This window comes from Hypomesus nipponensis, chromosome 13, assembly GCF_054491055.1.
Source record: "Hypomesus nipponensis isolate SF chromosome 13, ASM5449105v1, whole genome shotgun sequence".
NCBI classification, from domain to species: domain Eukaryota; kingdom Metazoa; phylum Chordata; class Actinopteri; order Osmeriformes; family Osmeridae; genus Hypomesus; species Hypomesus nipponensis.
In genome coordinates this window covers 10,409,895-10,427,927 of record NC_140373.1, presented here as the reverse complement: position 1 = coordinate 10,427,927, position 18,033 = coordinate 10,409,895, and the positions used below count along the sequence as shown (strand labels likewise).

General features: G+C 47.3%; 2 protein-coding genes across 5 annotated transcripts; one reads left to right on the top strand and one right to left on the bottom strand.

Annotated features, from left to right (window-relative positions):
- Positions 1-1,092: 1,092 nt before the first annotated feature.
- Positions 1,093-13,661, bottom strand: LOC146259988 (phosphatidylcholine:ceramide cholinephosphotransferase 1-like). Of its 4 annotated transcripts, XM_084669338.1 has the most exons (7): positions 13,328-13,661; positions 10,718-11,043; positions 6,311-7,179; positions 5,738-5,855; positions 3,739-3,892; positions 3,293-3,459; positions 1,093-2,974 (listed from the first exon to the last, which is right to left on the bottom strand). In XM_084669338.1, exons 3-7 carry the CDS (start codon positions 6,961-6,963, stop codon positions 2,795-2,797), a joined length of 1,272 nt encoding a protein of 423 aa, XP_084525464.1. In that variant the 5' UTR covers positions 6,964-7,179; positions 10,718-11,043; positions 13,328-13,661; the 3' UTR covers positions 1,093-2,794. The 4 variants fall into 4 exon arrangements, with proteins under 4 accessions (XP_084525464.1, XP_084525462.1, XP_084525463.1 ...); XM_084669336.1 differs by lacking the exon at positions 10,718-11,043; XM_084669337.1 differs by lacking the exons at positions 10,718-11,043; positions 13,328-13,661 and adding an exon at positions 9,397-9,523.
- Positions 13,662-13,882: 221 nt separating this feature from the next.
- Positions 13,883-17,802, top strand: minpp1b (multiple inositol-polyphosphate phosphatase 1b). Its single transcript, XM_084669335.1, has 5 exons — positions 13,883-14,687; positions 15,007-15,201; positions 15,429-15,526; positions 15,872-16,002; positions 16,586-17,802. The coding sequence occupies exons 1-5, from the start codon at positions 14,084-14,086 to the stop codon at positions 16,986-16,988; spliced, it is 1,431 nt and encodes a 476-aa protein (XP_084525461.1). The 5' UTR covers positions 13,883-14,083; the 3' UTR covers positions 16,989-17,802.
- The last annotated feature ends 231 nt before the right edge of the window (positions 17,803-18,033 follow it).

Here is an 18,033-nt window from a genome sequence, read left to right as displayed (position 1 = left end):
ACGGTATACATTCCACAAATTAAGGCACAGGAAGAACAACACACAGGTGGTTCGATCATCACTCATCATTTGTACTATTGTCTGCATGTTGCTCTTTCCAAAGGTGAAAGTAGCACATTCTCTATCTATATGTGTATTGTCCGAGACCTGCTGCGTGACCTCTTGACCACAGCAAGAGACAACCTCCCATGTGTATAGAAAACCTGCGTATCATTATCTTGTTAGAATTTTTTTTTACTAGTTTCCATCTTCTACTTTGTGGTATATTCTTAAGGCTACTTATTTCTAGACTGGAACCAACTTAATTTAAAATATCTTGTTGCTGCATTTTACTAGTATAACGTCATTTTTCTCTTCAAATTTAGTGATTATTTCTTGCATTTTAGCAGACCTTTTTTGCAGTGTATTCAAACACAATTTCTCCCAAGTAAGGCAAAGTAGAACAGTTCAATACTTACATGCAGTTCAACTCCTGGAGGGAAGATTCTTGCTGTCCAGCAGTCAGTGACTCAAATGGAAGTAAGACTGTCAGACCAATTGGCTTTTGCTGAACAAGGGTAGGGAAGAGTCTGAACAATGTTTTACTGCCCTGTTTGAATACAGCCTTGCTGTGCTGGAAGCGTAATCTGTTTATCAATCCCGGACAAGGGTTCCATTACATAACTAATGGGTATCACTTCAGTGTATCTGTTATTCCAAAGGTTGTATTATACTGTATGAAGGTGCAGAGAATAGCTGGAAGGAAACATGGTAGTAACCTGTAATTCTGCAGATTCATGCATATGTGCCTGTCAAAGGTTTGGAAACAACAAGACTTGTATCATTTTTGAGAGACATGTTTTCATTGTTTTTAATGCATGAATTTAACCTACATGTATATTACTTAGCATGGTCTTCAAAAATTTGAATATATAGGTGACAGTTTGATGAAAAGTAAGCTTTTGTACCAATATCTGTACATCCTGGTCAAAGTAAATCTTCAAACCGTAATCATTCCTATGTATGTGTTTGAAAGCAAGAAAAAATAACTTACATTTTTGGGGGGAACCTTAAGACAAATAAATAGCATATAATAATCAAACAAATGAAACATTTTGAGTAAAATGTTTGCAGAATATAATTTATTTTCAACAATCGTATAATTTCTTCCATGGTTACAAGAAGCATTTATTTTATCGGGTGGTTTAACCGGGGACAGGTCTGAGGTATAGAATAGAGAGAGGTGATTGGATCAGTCCTCAAACCAGGAAGCAAATGTATCTTCAGATGATCTCCCATAGGCTACATGACGACCCTGGACAACCCCTAGCTAGGCCCGTATTGACAGAAACACTTTTACGAATATTACATCATATAAGGTTGGCAATATCAGCGAAATTTCAAAATACCAATCAGCTTATAAGTGGAGAATACAGTGGAGATGTCTCTCCTGTTTGCACCCATCATGTCCCCAGGTCTGTTCAGGTGTCATGCCAAGATCGTATAGGATGATACTGGACAAGGCCCGGTGGGGACAGGACTCCATCTCAGACACAGTCTGGAACTGGTCCAAGGCTCAAACTATGCAGTTTATTGGCATAGGCAAGATAGACAGTATACAGGCTTTTAACTTCACAGGGGAACCATGTAAGAAAGCATCGATATAATAAATAAAACAAGAGACACAGAATGAAATGATTCAAGACAATGTTATGGCGAAACGTAGCTGATTGGGAAAGAATACTTCAGTTCAAAAGAATGATATTAGTTACATTCATAAACAGGGTCATAGATGGAGTTAGACTGGTTTAAATGTGCTATGTGCAGCGGGTGTGTTAGCATCATTCTATCACATTCCACCGACGGTTTACCTTCCAAGTCGCAATACTGTTGTACCAATCTACAGACGCTTTCAAACATATCCATACAAATAAAGGACTGAAAGCAACTAGGAACATTTTCAGAACATTACGGAACATTCCAGAACACACCGGAATATTCTCAAACACACATCATAGCTGTGCAGTCAGGACAATAAGGCACTGAAACATTTCATCCGTCCAGCTCTCCTTTGACCCCAAATGTAAAAAACCTTTTAGCATTTACAGTTCAAAAAATAAACTTGTTATATGCTTTCGATTAGAAAATGCTCTGCAGTGTTTAGTGAAAATGATTACAAAAATGTTAAGGACCTACAAGGCATAGGACATTGTTGTTTACGCACAATGCATTTTCTAATTGTTATGATGACGTAAGATATTTGGGAGTCATGTGACCACAGCCAGAAAAAGGGGCGCCTTTTTCATTCACCCTCACTAAAACCCGCTGCTGTTAATCTCGGCAACAGTAACACCACCTTGTTAACATGGCAAACACACACATGGACACATCTTTCTGGCGCGGTCACACCAATATCAAATACTATTTGAAATCCTCTCAAAATACTTTGAAGCTTTGGCTGGAGAGAGAGTCAGACTGAGAGGAATATTCACAGGGGGAACTTGTCCAGTAGCTGTTGATGCCACCAGGGTCCCTTGCTGGCCAGGCACCAGGGGCTGTGTTTCAGGGGGACCTTAAAGGGAGACGGACCAGAGTGCAGGGTCCATCCAGAGATGGACAGGTAGAAAGGGGATGTTCTTGTGGCACTTTAGGGGAGGGGGGGGGGAGAGATGTTCTCAGGGGCCCCAGCCCCTTTCACTGGGTCAGCCCTCGTTTGTCAGCCATTCAGGAAATATGTTCCATCTTTCCTTCTGTCAACATGTCAGAATCCATCCCTCCATCCATTCCTCCGCCTGTCTGTCTGTCTGTCTGCCCGTCACGGGCACTCTGTCTCCAGCCTGCTGTACTTGGCCTGGCTCCTGTGGGCATGTCGCCACGACAACGGCAGCTGGTAGTTCCGCGGCACGATGCAGTGGACGTTGAGCTCCAGGTACAGGAAGAAGCGGTACCACCACACCCTGGCCAGGAAGTTGCTCTGCGACGCCTCCTTCAGCACCTGGGAGGAGAACACAGAACACGCGGCGCCGCATTGGTCAGACATCCGCGACGTTCCGGATCTTTCGAACCCCCCAGCCACGTTGAATATGCAGGGGCCGCCCGACCGGCCATTTGCAGGGCAAAACTCTACCACGTACTGGATCCTTTTTTATAGACGAGATCGGGGGTTTCAAAATAAACTACAACGTTTCCCCTTCACAGCTCTGACGGCATTCCTAACCCAGGCCAAAACATAACGACCCTCACACATCCCTTTTCTTTGGTCTGATACGAGGGGAGACTCCCAGGCTTCCGTCTGAGCCTCTGGAGGTCCTACCTGCTGGTTGGCCATGGTGTGGTACCACCAGAAGAGACGGGTGGTGATGTAGTAGGCCACCACCACATCTATGGAATAATGGTCGTGGGCCAGCAGGATGCAGAACAGGCCCACGGTACACAGGGCCCAGCAGATCCAGTGGTACCACCAGAACCTCTTGGGAGAGTCTGGGAGAGGAGGGGGGGGGGGGGGGGGGGTCGGGCAGGAGAGAGAGAGAGCGCCGTTAACTGGAGATGCAGTGGACTCGGTCGACCACCGGGTGTCACTAGAGCTCCAACGCTAAGCCGAGGCGGCTTCCGCGTGGACCCGGAGGAAGACTTGGTGGAAGCGGTTAAGTTTGTGTCGTGGTGCCGCAAGAACTGATGAAGAGGTGGGTGTGTGTGCTTGTGTCTTTAAACTCTGAGAGGAAAAAGGGTCCTGTGTGTGTGCGCGCGCGCTTTACTCACACTCCCGGATGAAGAGGTAGGTGAGCGTAAGCATGACGGTGTGTCCGCTGTAGAGATAGTCGCCACACATGTGGTGAGACCCTGTGATGGTCAGGCCTCCTCCCGCTATCATCTGCATCACCCTCCGCATCTGGGACAACCTATCTCCAAACAGCTACACCCACACAGACAAAGGTCACATGGTCAATTCAATCATTCAACTGGATCTGTCATGAAGCGGAGCAGATGTCGAGTAGGCTGGTTCACCCAGTAGGAGCAAACAGGAACACCGCCCCTAACGCAGCCCCCGGCCAGAGCAGCAGAATAGATGTGTCTGCCAGAGGAAAGAGGAGGCTGCTGGAGGGAAGCTGCAGCAGAGCTACAGTCTGACTGATAACTGGAGTTTTCCTGTGGAGGAACAGGAGGATATCCTGACCTGGGCCACGCTGGTGGTCATAAACACACACACACACCCAGCAGTCATACACACACACACCTCTCCAACCACCCAGCAGTCATACACACACACACCTCTCCAACCACCCAGCAGTCATACACACACACACCTCTCCAACCACCCAGCAGTCATACACACACACACACACACACACACCTCTCCAACCACCCAGCAGTCATACACACACACACACACACCTCTCCAACCACCCAGCAGTCATACACACACACACCTCTCCAACCACCCAGCAGTCATACACACACACACACACCTCTCCAACCACCCAGCAGTCATACACACACACACACACACACACCTCTCCAACCACCCAGCAGTCATACACACACACACACACACCTCTCCAACCACCCAGCAGTCATACACACACCTCTCGAAACACCTAGCAGTCTCACACACACACACACACAGCCCTGGAACGTCCACAGTGACGCAGTGTGCACATTTCAAGAGCATCACATGCAGTACAAACACACTCATCCTAACGTTTCCACCATGTGTCATAGAGGTTCACTGCCTTTGGAAACAGGAGTGTTACTAACACTGGCATTGAATAATGACACTAGTGGATGATGTCCCTCCCACTGTGAGAACGTGGCCAGTGGATGATGTCCCTGGTGGATGATGTTCTTAGTGGATGATGCCCCTAGTGGATGATGCCCCTAGTGGATGAGGTTCTTAGTGGATGATGTCCCTAGTGGATGATGCCCCTAGTGGATGATGTCCCTAGTGGATGATGCCCCTGGTGGATGATGCCCCTAGTGGATGATGTCCCTAGTGGATGATGTCCCTGGTGGATGATGCCCCTAGTGGATGATGTCCCTAGTGGATGATGTCCCTAGTGGATGATGTCCCTGGTGGATGATGCCCCTAGTGGATGATGTCCCTGGTGGATGATGCCCCTAGTGGATGATGCCCCTAGTGGATGATGTCCCTAGTGGATGATGTCCCTGGTGGATGATGTCCCTGGTGGATGATGTCCCTGGTGGATGATGTCCCTAGTGGATGATGTCCCTAGTGGATGATGCCCCTAGTGGATGATGTCCCTGGTGGATGATGTCCCTGGTGGATGATGTCCCTGGTGGATGATGTCCCTGGTGGATGATGTCCCTAGTAGATGATTTATCTGCTGGAGCTGTGACTCCCACAGATCCCTGCAGCTGACTGTCTGGAGTGGAAAACTATGACCAGGGGGTCACAAACTGCAACTAGACACCCTCTTCTCCCTCTCTCTCCCTCTCTCAATGTCCTTCCCCTTCTTTCTCTTCCTCTCTATCATCACCTTCACTCATTCGAGCGTTCAAACACACCCTACACGTTCACAAGAACACTGTGTTGTACATTGAGAAGCAAAGCCTAGTGTGTGTGTGTGTATATGTGTGTGTGTGCGCGTGTGTGTGGTGTGTGCGCATGTGGGTGAGCGTTTTGCAGTGAACGTATTTATTTCTGTGTGTTTGTATGACCATGTGAATGTCAGTATGTGTTTCTGTGTGTTTGTCTGGCCGTGTGAATGTCAGTATGTGTTTCTGTGTGTCTGTCTCTCACCTTGGGGGAGCACTTGAAGTGCATGCCAGGCACAGGCAGGGTGGTGATGTACATGGTGACACACCTGTAGAGGTAGAGGGTGCCCACGATGAAGAAGAACCTGCGGCCTACGATGGACCTGAGGACCAGAGACCGCCAGGTCAGCAGAGGTCAGGGGTCAACTGCATATCCAAGACTACATGACGCACCCAGACGGATATATACACAAACACACAAACACACAGATACTGTATACACAAACACACAGATATACACAAACAAACACAGATACTGTATACACAAACACAGATATACACAAACATATACACAAACACACAGACATACACAAACTGACACTGGTAGGGGATAGGAGGTGGTTACCATAAAGAATACTGCGCTTCCATCGAAACATACTAAACTCTGTACCATCCTCTGTATTCCACTCTAAAACTATACCCTGCATAGGCCTCTATACTCTTGGACGTACTCCTGTGTCCCAACACGCCGGCCTGGCTGCGTACCAGCAAGGTTCTGGCTCCCAGTGTGGAGCTCAGGTCCCTGGCTGTGTGTCCAGCAGGGGAAGGGGGGTCCTACCTGTACTTGAGCAGGAGCAGCTGCAGCAGCCACAGGCCCACCAGCAGCATGCCGTTGACCTCGCAGATGGTGAAGGCCCACTCCACGCGGCCAAACAGGTCGAAGAACTTGTCGGGTAGGGGCGGCGTGTCCTCCTTGGGGGGCACGCGCTCGTGGACCACCGAGATCATCACCGTGGTGGACACGAAGCAGATCATGGCGTACACGAGCGCCACGCCCGTCTTGCCCCACTCGCTGGGCAGCGGCGAGCGCGGGGCCTCGCCCGCCGCCGCCGGGATCTGGATCAGGACGCGGCCCTTGTGGAAGCCGTTGACGGCGCCGTTCCTCTGCGGCTTGCCGTCGTCGGGGCTAGCCTGCCCGGCGGCGCCCGGGGGCGGGGCCAGGGGCGCGTGTTTATGGGCGTTGCCGTTGGCGTGGCCGTTTTTGTGCGACTGGATGTGGTGCTCGATGCGGAGGGTCTCCACCCTGTCCATGAGCTGCTTCCCTCCGTCTGACGTCACCAGGGAGAGGGGCGGGGACAGGAAGTTGGCGCGAGACAGCTGGAGCAAGCCCCGCCCATCCAGGAGGCGCAGTGCGTCTGTGTACTCCTGCATGCCCTCGTCGCTCAGCCATTGGACCACCTCCTCGCTCGACCAATGAGCCACGGCCTTCATGTCAGGGATAAGAGGAGGGGGAGGGTCTAGGGGTGTCAATGACTCGGTTGGACCAATCCACAGTCCTGTTCAGGTCACGCTCATCACAAAGAGATGTCATTGGCTGCCAATACCAGGAGGCTCCACTCCGGCCAATCACAGAAAGTTTGACAGGAGATTATTTGTTCCAAACTGCAGTTGGTATTTCATCTGAGTGATACAAGAAGGCCTTTTTTTCTGTGACAGGAAAGGAAAAATAACATTGTTACCAGTGAATATGAATTACTTTAGTGTTCTTGGCTGTTAGAATAACCTTGTTTTGGCTCATCAGCCCCCTGCTTTGGAAAAAGGGAAGATAAAATGATGGTGTAACTAATCATGTGTATCAGTACGCAACAGAATCCGATCAAATTACAGTTTTTCACGAGTTTCACACAAATCAAATGGCACAACCAAATTCTCCACACGACACGCGCCTCTTTTCAGGAGGACATGCGACTTCTATTTAGAAAGACAAAGCCTCAACTATCATCGGGAATTCCACGAGAGAACGCTTTCAGGTAGAACATACGGAGACAGTATCCTACATCTAGCCAACGGTGACACTGATATGGATACACTTAATTAAGACTTGGATCAGGTTTATCACCCACACCCTTGAACCAATACTGTATCGGGTTTCCACAATCCAATTTCCACTATCACAAATGTTAAGAAAGTTAAAGCATGCGAAGTGTAGTAAAGCGTTTTGTGTCGCAAGCAGCAACGGAACAGCCGATGTCAAATTATCTACCTGGTTTATTTCAGTTTCCAAAGGAAAACGATCCAGTTCCAGTTAGACTCGCGCAATTCTCCGAATAGCCAACTAGTATGGAGCGCGGTAATGAGAAACTTCCCCGCAAGGCATGCGAGGAACTCGGGGAGACTGCTACAGGGGTGGGGCGACTCTGTTTACAAATGTTTCTTTGACGGAGGAGGGGTAAACTTTGGGCCTCATCTGGTATACATTGGCTAGGTCTCTCACCAACAGCCAAGTGGCGCTCTGCTCTGTCTCAACTGGAGATTCATATTCAGACACTCAATTCACATGTTCAATAACTCGATAGCCGTTACACGGGGCGAGACGGGAGTGATCGGGTTACCTTGGCTCATATTTTTTAGATGTAGTTGTGTATGGAGGAATGCATGCATTATTTATATCCGAAGATGTACATTTTCACTCATCAACATATTTAAAAATGCATGAAAACACTAATGATAGCTAGATGCGCTAGGGGCGATGCAACCATCTGGCTGTTAGGTTCTCTTAGTTTTTTTTCCTAATTCGTGCAGGAACACCCTTTAAAACAAGTAAAGGATAACTCTGGTCACCCCCGTGGAAAATGGTGTAACACAGGAAACGAGTCATATCTGAATTCTATGGTGTCACCACATCTAAATGAAGACAGCAAACGTGTTCTGATCTTACACAACTGGTGGTGGGGTTGAACGGGGGTCTAAAATGTACACGATCCTTCGCTAGATTATTAGAAACATTAAAGAATATTTCGTGAATAAACCACTAATCCTTGCAAGCCTCTAAGTGACACTATACACAAGTTAGCTATTGAAAACTCAGTACAAGAGTTTGTAGCCTGAGGGTGGTGTGTGTTCTTCTAGAGTATTCGAACGTGAGTATGTGATTGAGGCGTTGTGGTTGTTAGAAAGCAAGTATGAAAACAAGTCAGCTGTCCTTGGTAACAGCTCTGTTTTACTGCCAATGCCAAAACACATTTAGTGGCTACACAACACTTGAACTAGGCATTGCATCATGCCTTTCTAAAACCTGGTTTGAAATCTCCAATAAAGGCTTTCTCTGGCCTGGCATTAGGGTTCTCGACGGTCACCAAAACTGTCATTATAAAAACCACCCAACTTTAGCACCTACAATACCTCAACGTTACCATCTACAATGACTCAAATACATTACCACCTACAACACCACTACATTACTGCCAAAAATACAGTACCTCAGATACAGCAGGTGACCCACCTCGGTTAGAAAAGCAAGAGTTAAGAGAGGAGTCGATTGGATCAGTGAAGGCTGACGAGCACACTGTTAATCCACCCGCTAAGACCATCACGTCTATTGACACCTGAGAGGATTATTTGAGACGTGATCGAACAGTTTTCCTGCCTGGGACAACACCATCCCCACGCAGAGCATTCCTCTCACTGCGAACACGACAACACTTCTCTTTCACACTGCCTGCTTCAAAAGTTGTATAAAATGACACTGACTCTCTATGTTAAACTGCTGTCAGTACCATAACTAAAAACATCAAATTGCTAAAGAGAAACATTGCGACACAAGCTCATGAAATATGATGGTTTGACTCGAGAGATGTTAAGAGCTTAAAGAATATACAACAGTGTGGTCATAAAATCTTTACACCTGCGTACACACACACCTACCCAACGTTGTGGCCTTTGTCTCTATTCTCTCCACCATCTGTTAGCTGGAACAGTAGACACACTGAGAGGTGCTCATTTCTCCTCAGTCCCAGAACGTGTTCAAACACTTTCCCATTCAGGCCGGTTCTCTCTTTGGCCAGTTACAGTGTGTGCCTATGCCTCACTCCTCCTACAGCCCCTCCCATCCTCCATCAGCCCCTCCCATCCTGTGACTCACAAGAGGATCTCTTCAGCATCTCCTGACAGCTTAGCCAATCATTGTCAGACCTCCGACGCTTTGGAAAAACCTGGTATTTCAAATAGGTAAAGTCGTTTCGAAGAATTAAAGTAAACCAAGCTTCCTCCCCCCGCCCCCCACGTACAGCTGCCTATTATCAAGGGTTATGTGTGGTTTCACAGCCTCTTTAAAAAAAATTGTACATATATAATATATAGGAAGAAGTAAAATAAAGTAATCTGACTTTTTACTTACTCAGCAAGGAAGACTGGTTGCTTTTAATTAGTGGATACAAATCTCCAAAAACAACCTCTTTAGGAACTGAAGGACTATGACCTGACAGACACATGTGCACGCACACGCACACGCACACACACTCTGCTATCAGAGAAAGCAGAGTAGAGCCGTGACAGAGTTGCCTGGTTACGTGCCTTGGCCTCCCCTCTGCAATCCCTAACCACAAACGTTTTACGATTAACTCTCTACCCGAGAGAACCTTCCTGCCTTGCCGGCTGACTCACTTTCATGTGCTGTTGGGTTAGAGTTTACATATACATCTCCTGTCTGTGTGGTAACGGAAAGTGCGCTAGCAAGCGTCAGTGTTCAGCAATGGAGAACAGGCAATGGTGAACGGGGTCAATGCCTAAACCTGAAGAAAGGTTCAAAGGAAAGAGTGATTCTACATAGTAATACAAGCCTCCTGAAAACCACGGTCACCTTTATTTCAATCGGGACTCATGCCCCTTTAAATGTTGGTTTATAATGTATGCATCAGCGTGTTAAATAGCTTAAAGACATCAAGTCATGTCCCCCTGCCTACCATACCCACCGCCTCCCACCCCCAAGGGAAAGACTGTATTCAAACGAGGTTCTCTTTCATGGAGGTTGAGCGAGACGGTGTGGTGTTTGACAAAAGATGCCTGGATGCACAGAATACTGGTCTCCCGCCTGTATTGAATTTCACCTGTAGGCTATACCCTGAATGGCATTCACCTCATTTGTATGTCCCATATAAAACATGCAATAACAACAAGTGACTTGTATGGATAGAGAACCAGACACTCAACTCTGTGGTCGGAAACTTAAACAACACTTGACTCCTACCCTTCTATTGTAAACGAAACGATCCTTTCCACAGTTCCATTCGGCACCTTTTTGGCCCAATCATCTCCTTCCTCTCTCCCATCGGCCCCTGAAGCTGTGCTCCTGCTGTTTTTCTGTGTTCAGACTGGGTCAATGAGAGCTTGATAAGACTGCAAGGCCAAACACCGAGGTAATCCAGTGAACTTGATCCCTTCACAACCTCTCCGAGGAAACAGATGCACATCCCTGGTTCCCACTCAGAGCCGCTCCTAAGTCAACGCCTTTCCGATGGGTTCTACCTGCGGTCCTCTACTGGTCAACTCACGGTCATCTTAAGGCCTTCACCACTGTGAAAAGGAAGAGAGCCGTCAGGGGAGTTTAGGCACGGCCGTCACATTGGCCGAGGAGAAGTCATTTCCTCCTCAAGCTAGCGACGACAGTGATAAGAGCTTTCCCCTGCCCTGTGTGTGTGCGCGTGCGTTTTCGTGTGTGTGTCGACGCAGCTCTTTTCCATTTAACGCCAGCTTCGGCGGACTCCAGTCTACTGGCTGCCCGTCAGACCCGCGGATCTCTGGGGCGGGAGCATCGAGCCGGGGGCCGACGCTCTGACAACTCACTTGATGACTCGCTTTATGAAAACTCAGCTCCCCGCCGTATTAAAAGCCCCTGGCGAGCTGCCTCGAAAGCATCTTCGGCGGTTCCCCTCCGTCGGCTTTAATGTGTGACCCTGACGAAGAATAGAATCCGTCTCGCAGCGTCCCTCACAGAGAAGAGCAAGCGGAGGCTTTAAAGGGAAGAATAGTGAGTTGCTATCGCGGCGTGTGGTTTTAGAAAGGTCTTGGCATCGACCGGTGGCGTACAGTAACGTGCTATCATTGGGGTTGGAAGTGAAGTATGGTGGGAGATAAAAGGAAAAAGGTCGGCTCTCCGCCAGGTTTTCCTCCCATCTCTGCTGTGGCCTCTCCCCACACAGTCAAGGGCCAATGCGTGGCTTCACCCGACAGCCACTGGACAGCTGCCCAGGGGCCAGGCACTTCAACATAATCACCGCACAGGCATTTCTGCTGTACCGGCAACAAACCGACCATGTTCTGCTGCGACGACATCGCTCCACTCGGCCGCGCTGCTCTACCTGAGGCGGCGTTCTGGCTGAGGTCATCGTGGGAACAGGGAGGAGGCTACCTCGTCGCATTCCTCTCACGGAATGTTCGTCTTTTGGGGGGCAGCCAGGTTATCGTGACACGCAGTCTCCGGAGGGGGAAATTGAAGAATGGCTAGTTGGCGTTAACAGGTCGACTGACAATCCGTTTGGCCAAACACAGTCTAGGCCCATGTGTTTGTGGGACAAGTGAAAGATACAGCCAGGCCCAGCATGATTCATAGGCCTGACTTTGGAGAAATATTGACTCAGAGACTTAAGTAATCCTTTCCATACCTACAAAACCGAGTCATCTTAAGTACATGTAGTAGAACTCTACATACTCTGGTGGAAATATACAGCATGCAGTCATTTTTTATTAGCCTAAACTTCTCTGGTTGTTATAGCTGACATTGCTTCGAGGTGCAACAGAATTGCTTGCTGGATGAGACCTGACAACAATCAATTTACATATTGATCACACAGCCTTAAAAGTACAGAATCTATAGCATGGAGCGTGACTGCTGATTGGTGGCCTATCTAAAGAGATTCATTGCTATGTCATCAGTTGTCATGTGGTCAGTGGCAGAGACTGTAACACTTCATGTTGACACAGACAACCACAAATACATTAGATAGGATGACTGGGAACAATAACTTCACAAGCAACCATGACACTACCATAGAAAGTAGAATGAAAGCTGAGTAAATATCCTGCTGGCTGAGGTTGTTTTCTAGTCTGACGGCATAGCCTACTTAGCTAGCTAATCTAGGTCTGCATCAGGATCACACACACACCCTCTGCTCTTCGTATTCCTCTAAGGACAGCTTAATTCTACATACGGGCACAACTGGCTCACATTTTCCACACACTACAGCCAAAGACTTCCGTCATGCTTTAAATGAACGGCAACAACACAGAACAGAGCAGCAGGATTAAGTAGACCACACACAGTGAAGACAACATCTGCTCTCTGGGTCATGGAGTGGAGATATGAAGTGGGTTTGGGTACAGTTTGGCGCAATTTCAGTTTCTTTGGCTAGTACATTCAACACTTACTTACTCGTTAGAATGATTAAACGTTTTTCTTGCCAGAAGTAGTCTTATCTCCTCCAACAACATCTAACCACACACTGATACACACATAGATAAAAGTATTTGACAGCATTGACACAATTTCCAGAATCAATGTTCACCTATTTTACATATTAGGAGGAGGGGCTCATGGTGAAGCTACTCAAATTCAAGGCACATTTTAGATGTACATATCTCAACGGAGCTTGTTATGGGTTATGCATATAACACTGACATGGCAAACAGAGATTATGTGACAGCTGGTTAAAACCACCAACGTAATGAACAGCTTTCAGAGAAAGCGACAGCTAAATTTGCTAGCTAGCCAGCTAATTTGACGAATTAGGTCCTTCCTAACATGACACAGATAGCTAGGTGAATCGTGTCAAAACGTTTTAACTTCAGTTCTGCTTCTCACCTTTACCGGTGTGCATCAGGTGTGCTGGAAACGGCCGCGGTACCCTGTCAATCAAGATGCAGAAAGCGCGCTACGTTGGACAATCCTTGCCTCCGAGGACAGTCAACTGGATTTGCTGTAAAATCAATCTGCAACTGTAACCGAGCTACATGAAATGCCTGTAGCATTTTTCTCATTGGCGTTTTAAAGGTATAAAACACAGGCTTGTATGTTAGTGAGTGGCCGTGGCTAAACCTGCAAACTATCAGTAGAGAAATATGTGTGCAAGAAAATCTGTGCCTCGTGCAAAAGCGGATTAGTGAAATATGTGATTTACTTTGAAAATGATAAATGCTGTTTAGTCGCCCTCTGGCGTTTAGACAGCAAACATGGTGCTCAAACCATTATGAAAACGATTTCATGAAAGTTGATCATTATATTTAATGACAGCGATAGAAACGTTTACATGAATAATGACCTGCGTTGATGATGATTGATTTTTTAAACTACAACAGTTGTATTATAGAATACATGTATGTATGACAGCCGATGTTATGTAGCTTTACTAACGCTTGGATACATTATGGTTGGCCAACTAACTGGAGCTGAGTTCAAAGTGCACACAACACGGAACAACAACAGACAAAACTAACCGCTGCAGTGGTGGATGGCTTAGCCAAAGATCATGTTGCTGTAGCCAGCGAGCTATGCCAAATTTAGCACTTTTTTGTATCAAGCTAGATAGTTCAGACGTTCTACCTCAACTATACTGACGAAATGACTCCTGTATTTTCCAAACAAAGTTTGATTTCCAAACAAAGTTTGATTTTGACCACTTTTAGTCTTGTGTTGACTCGCCTATCTTACTGCTCTATTGCAAAAGCCAATGTTGATTCAAACATACCACTAATAGCTAACTACTTCGGGACAAAAGGCAGGTATGAGGACGTTAACCCATATCTCAGAGACAACATCCTGGCCGTTAATACATCGAGACCACCGTCCTCCGATTGCCGTGCGATTCATCTGACAGCTATTATTCGGCATGGGACGCGGTATCCAACTACCAAAAACATCAAGAAGATACACCGACTGTACGACCTCGTGATAAACGAAGCATCAAGCACCGAGAAGTGGCTGGAACATATCCAAACCGAATGGAAGATGTGGTACACGGAGGACATGGACGGCAAACTGGTGCAGAAGGGAAGAGACGACCACAGACACCTAGCTATCCGGCTGGCAACCATGTTCCCCTCACTGGTGTCGGAGGAAAACCTACGAGGTGGACGCATTAAGTTCACCACCAGCTCCAAACACAGATGTGTTGACAGCATTGAAGCTTTCCAGGCCGGTTTGCTCAACCTCTGGAAGGTGAAAGGTGAGTCCCGGGGCATGAGCAAATCGTTTTTCTCTAGAAACCACCCTGTGTCTGGGCCAGTCTTAAATGCCAAATTATATTTTACTGGGTATTGTGAAACTGACACTTCAAGTCAGACAGTCTTCCACACTATAGCCAGGTGTTACATGGTTGGTACCAAGTGGAATAAAGGCAGAACTCACTCAGCAGAAACCATGTCAAATCTGACCCCACCTTACCACCAAAGTAGAGAGACATATATGATGCACTGGACATTGTGTGTACAAGTGTTCATCTGCTGCATCCTCGACAGCTGTTTTGTGATGTGTCGTATACGTAGATGTTGGACAACTGCATGAGATCGACGACGAGCTGATGCGTTTTTTCGACAAGTGTCAGAAGTTTGTGGAGGGTGTGGAGAACAACCCGAGCGCCCTGATGGAGGTGAAGCTGTTCAAGGCCTCCGCAGCCATGCAGAAGGTGCAGGGAAAGATGGCCGACCGTCTGCGGGTGCCCTACAGCCTCGTCACCCCAGGTGAGAAACCACATTGATCACTACTTCCTGTTCTTCTCTGTAAGGGCCGGGGTTGCCGGGAAACACTAATACAAGACAATATCTTCATGTATCCTGAGGGCGAGACGTCAGTGAAACGCTATCTGGTTCCTGACGCACTGTGTTTCACGGACATAGCATAGTTGTGCGTTTGATTACTGCTAGATAGGGTAAACCACTCACTGCAGTATCCGGTTGTCTTTCTCCAGCTATGGTGGAGGCAGCCTTCTTCCTCTGCTCCTATGAGTTTGCCATCAAGTCCCTCCACTCCCCCTGGTGTCAGCTCTTCGATGAGGAAGATGCCTTGGTAGGATGAGTGAGAGCAAGGCAGCATGCCACAGAGCACCTCTGACCCCAGCGGTGTAGGGTTCAAAAAGAAAAGGGAGAAAAAAGGAAGAAAAAAAGGCAAATCATCCTCCCCCACCCTCCCATGTCTTCCTCCACTCTCCCTCCCTTAACCTCCACCACTTTCTACCACCGAACTCTCACCCCAACCCTATTCTACCATCCCCCTATAGTGGCAGGATTTAAACACACACACACACACAATGTAAAACCTTAGTTGTGTGCACGCCAGGTCTTTGTTTTTCACTCAATACTAATCCGGTCTGGTGTCATTTATCGATATAACTTAATACTCTGACTGCTCCAGGTGCTGGAGTACAAGAATGACCTGAAGCAGTACTGGAAGCGAGGCTATGGTCACGACATCAACCGCAAATCCAGCTGCCCTCTCTTCCACGATCTGTTCAACCGCCTGGACCTAATTTCACAACAGCACAGGTGAGACAGCTGCAGCAAGAGTCATTTTGTTGCTTCCTACCGCTTCCTATCAGATCTGACCACCTCTAACAAACACTACTTCTCTGTGCTACTGAAAACCTAGCAGTTTGATGGTGCCGTTGGGTGTTATTAGCATTTGTGGAGTGAGTTAAACCATTTCCGACGCTGTTGCAGGAGCGAGTCAGTCATGGCCAGCTCACTATTGATTGCCCACTTGCGTAGACTGTGCTGGAGATGCAGTGAGAACCCAGTTCTGTGTTGCTAACTGAAAGGTTGATTGTTATTGTGGAGCAGGACTGCTGTGACTGTGTTTGTTAAAGCCTGAGGGTCCCCTCCCTGTGGGATTGGGTTACAGCTGCAGACAAGGGCTTGTTTATCGTTTCTGTGGTGTGTTACCTGCAATGTGACCGTTTGGCGACGCTGTTCCTCTTAAACCGTTCATCTACCCTCGACGTGCTACAATGTGCTTACGTGGCAACAGTAGGACTGTGTGCTTGCGGTTTAAAAGGGATACGGACAGTATTTGGCATTTGTATCACATAGTCAACTGTCTCCTTGTCTGTTTTACCCCCCTCTCCTCCAGGTCGGGCCAGGTGTCGGAGGCGGTCACCGTCCAAGTGGGCCACGGCGAGACCCTCCTCCCCCTGCTCTCCCTCCTGGGCTTCTTCCGGGACGTGACCCCCCTCACGGCCGCCAACTTCCTGTCCCAGCGCGAGCGCGCCTTCCGCACCAGCCGCATCGTCCCCTACGCCGCCAACCTGATGTTTGTGCTGTACGAGTGTGGCGAGGGCCCGCGCCTGCAAGTCCTGCTCAACGAGAGGCCCGTGACCTTCCCCGGGATGAAGGAACCGGCCCCGTTGTACCGGGAGGTCAGGGAGCGCTATGGAGCCCTGCTGCAGGGCTGCGACTTCCACCGGGAGTGTGGCATGACCCCACCCCGACACACCGAGCCCCACCACCCACCAAGTCACAACTCTGAACTGTGACCCGGGATGTGAGGGGCTGCAGCACCAGGCTGAACCCATTCTGAATACCTTATTCCGGTTTCCTTGATTCAGACTGTGTCTCATTTTCATGGTTGCTTGACCAGTATTGAATACTGTTGTGCACAAGCACTTATACCACCATGCATCTTAGTCAGTTGTGCCAAAAGGTGCAACATTTAATCAGTGTTATTTATATAACACTCATACTGTACAGGGTTAAGGGGACTATTGTTTTTTTAGAGGGTTTCAACCAAACAAGTTGTAGTGTACACTACAGCAAACTATGTACTATTTTTAAAACACAAAAAGTTATATAACCAAAATATAGCCTTACATGTCTCAGGTGTGAGATTTGTGTTTTTACTTTGAAGATGAGTGAGAATCTGAGTTTAAATCAAACCAACATTTTCCAAACCAAGATGGAGCTTTATACTGGATTGCCTTGAATTCACATTAAATGTATTTCAAGTTTTTCCCTTAAAACTGTCGATATTTTGTATCCAGAAGATCAGACAAATGGGCAACCCGATATGTAAACAGGTATTCCAGCGCAAGGGATATACTCCACAGGAACACCAGCGTTTGAAAGGCGAATGAATTGTAATTAATGATATTCTTAAAAAATTGTTGATCATAGACTATAGGTATCATGCACTCATTGTCATGATTCCGAAACGACGTGTTTAGAGGTGGATGCTGATCGGTTTATTTGGCTTCAGTTTTCCTGTCAAAGTCTACTGCCGTGTTGGGTAGTTTTCAGTAGCTGGATTTTTTTCTTTTTCAAGTTTTAATAAACTGATTTTCAAACTGTTAATTAAGCCTGAATGTCAATGCATCTATTTAAAAAGAAGATATTTAATAACGCCTTGAGAACCACACATGTACAGTTAAAGTACGTTCAAATAGGTCAGATATGTTGGTGAGTTATGTTACATGTTATAACAATACGTATGGATTACTGACATATTTTAAAAAAACTAAATTGAGTCCCGGGGGGAAGAACATCGTGTTTTCAGACGTTTTTCTGTGGCCCGTGTATCCGGTG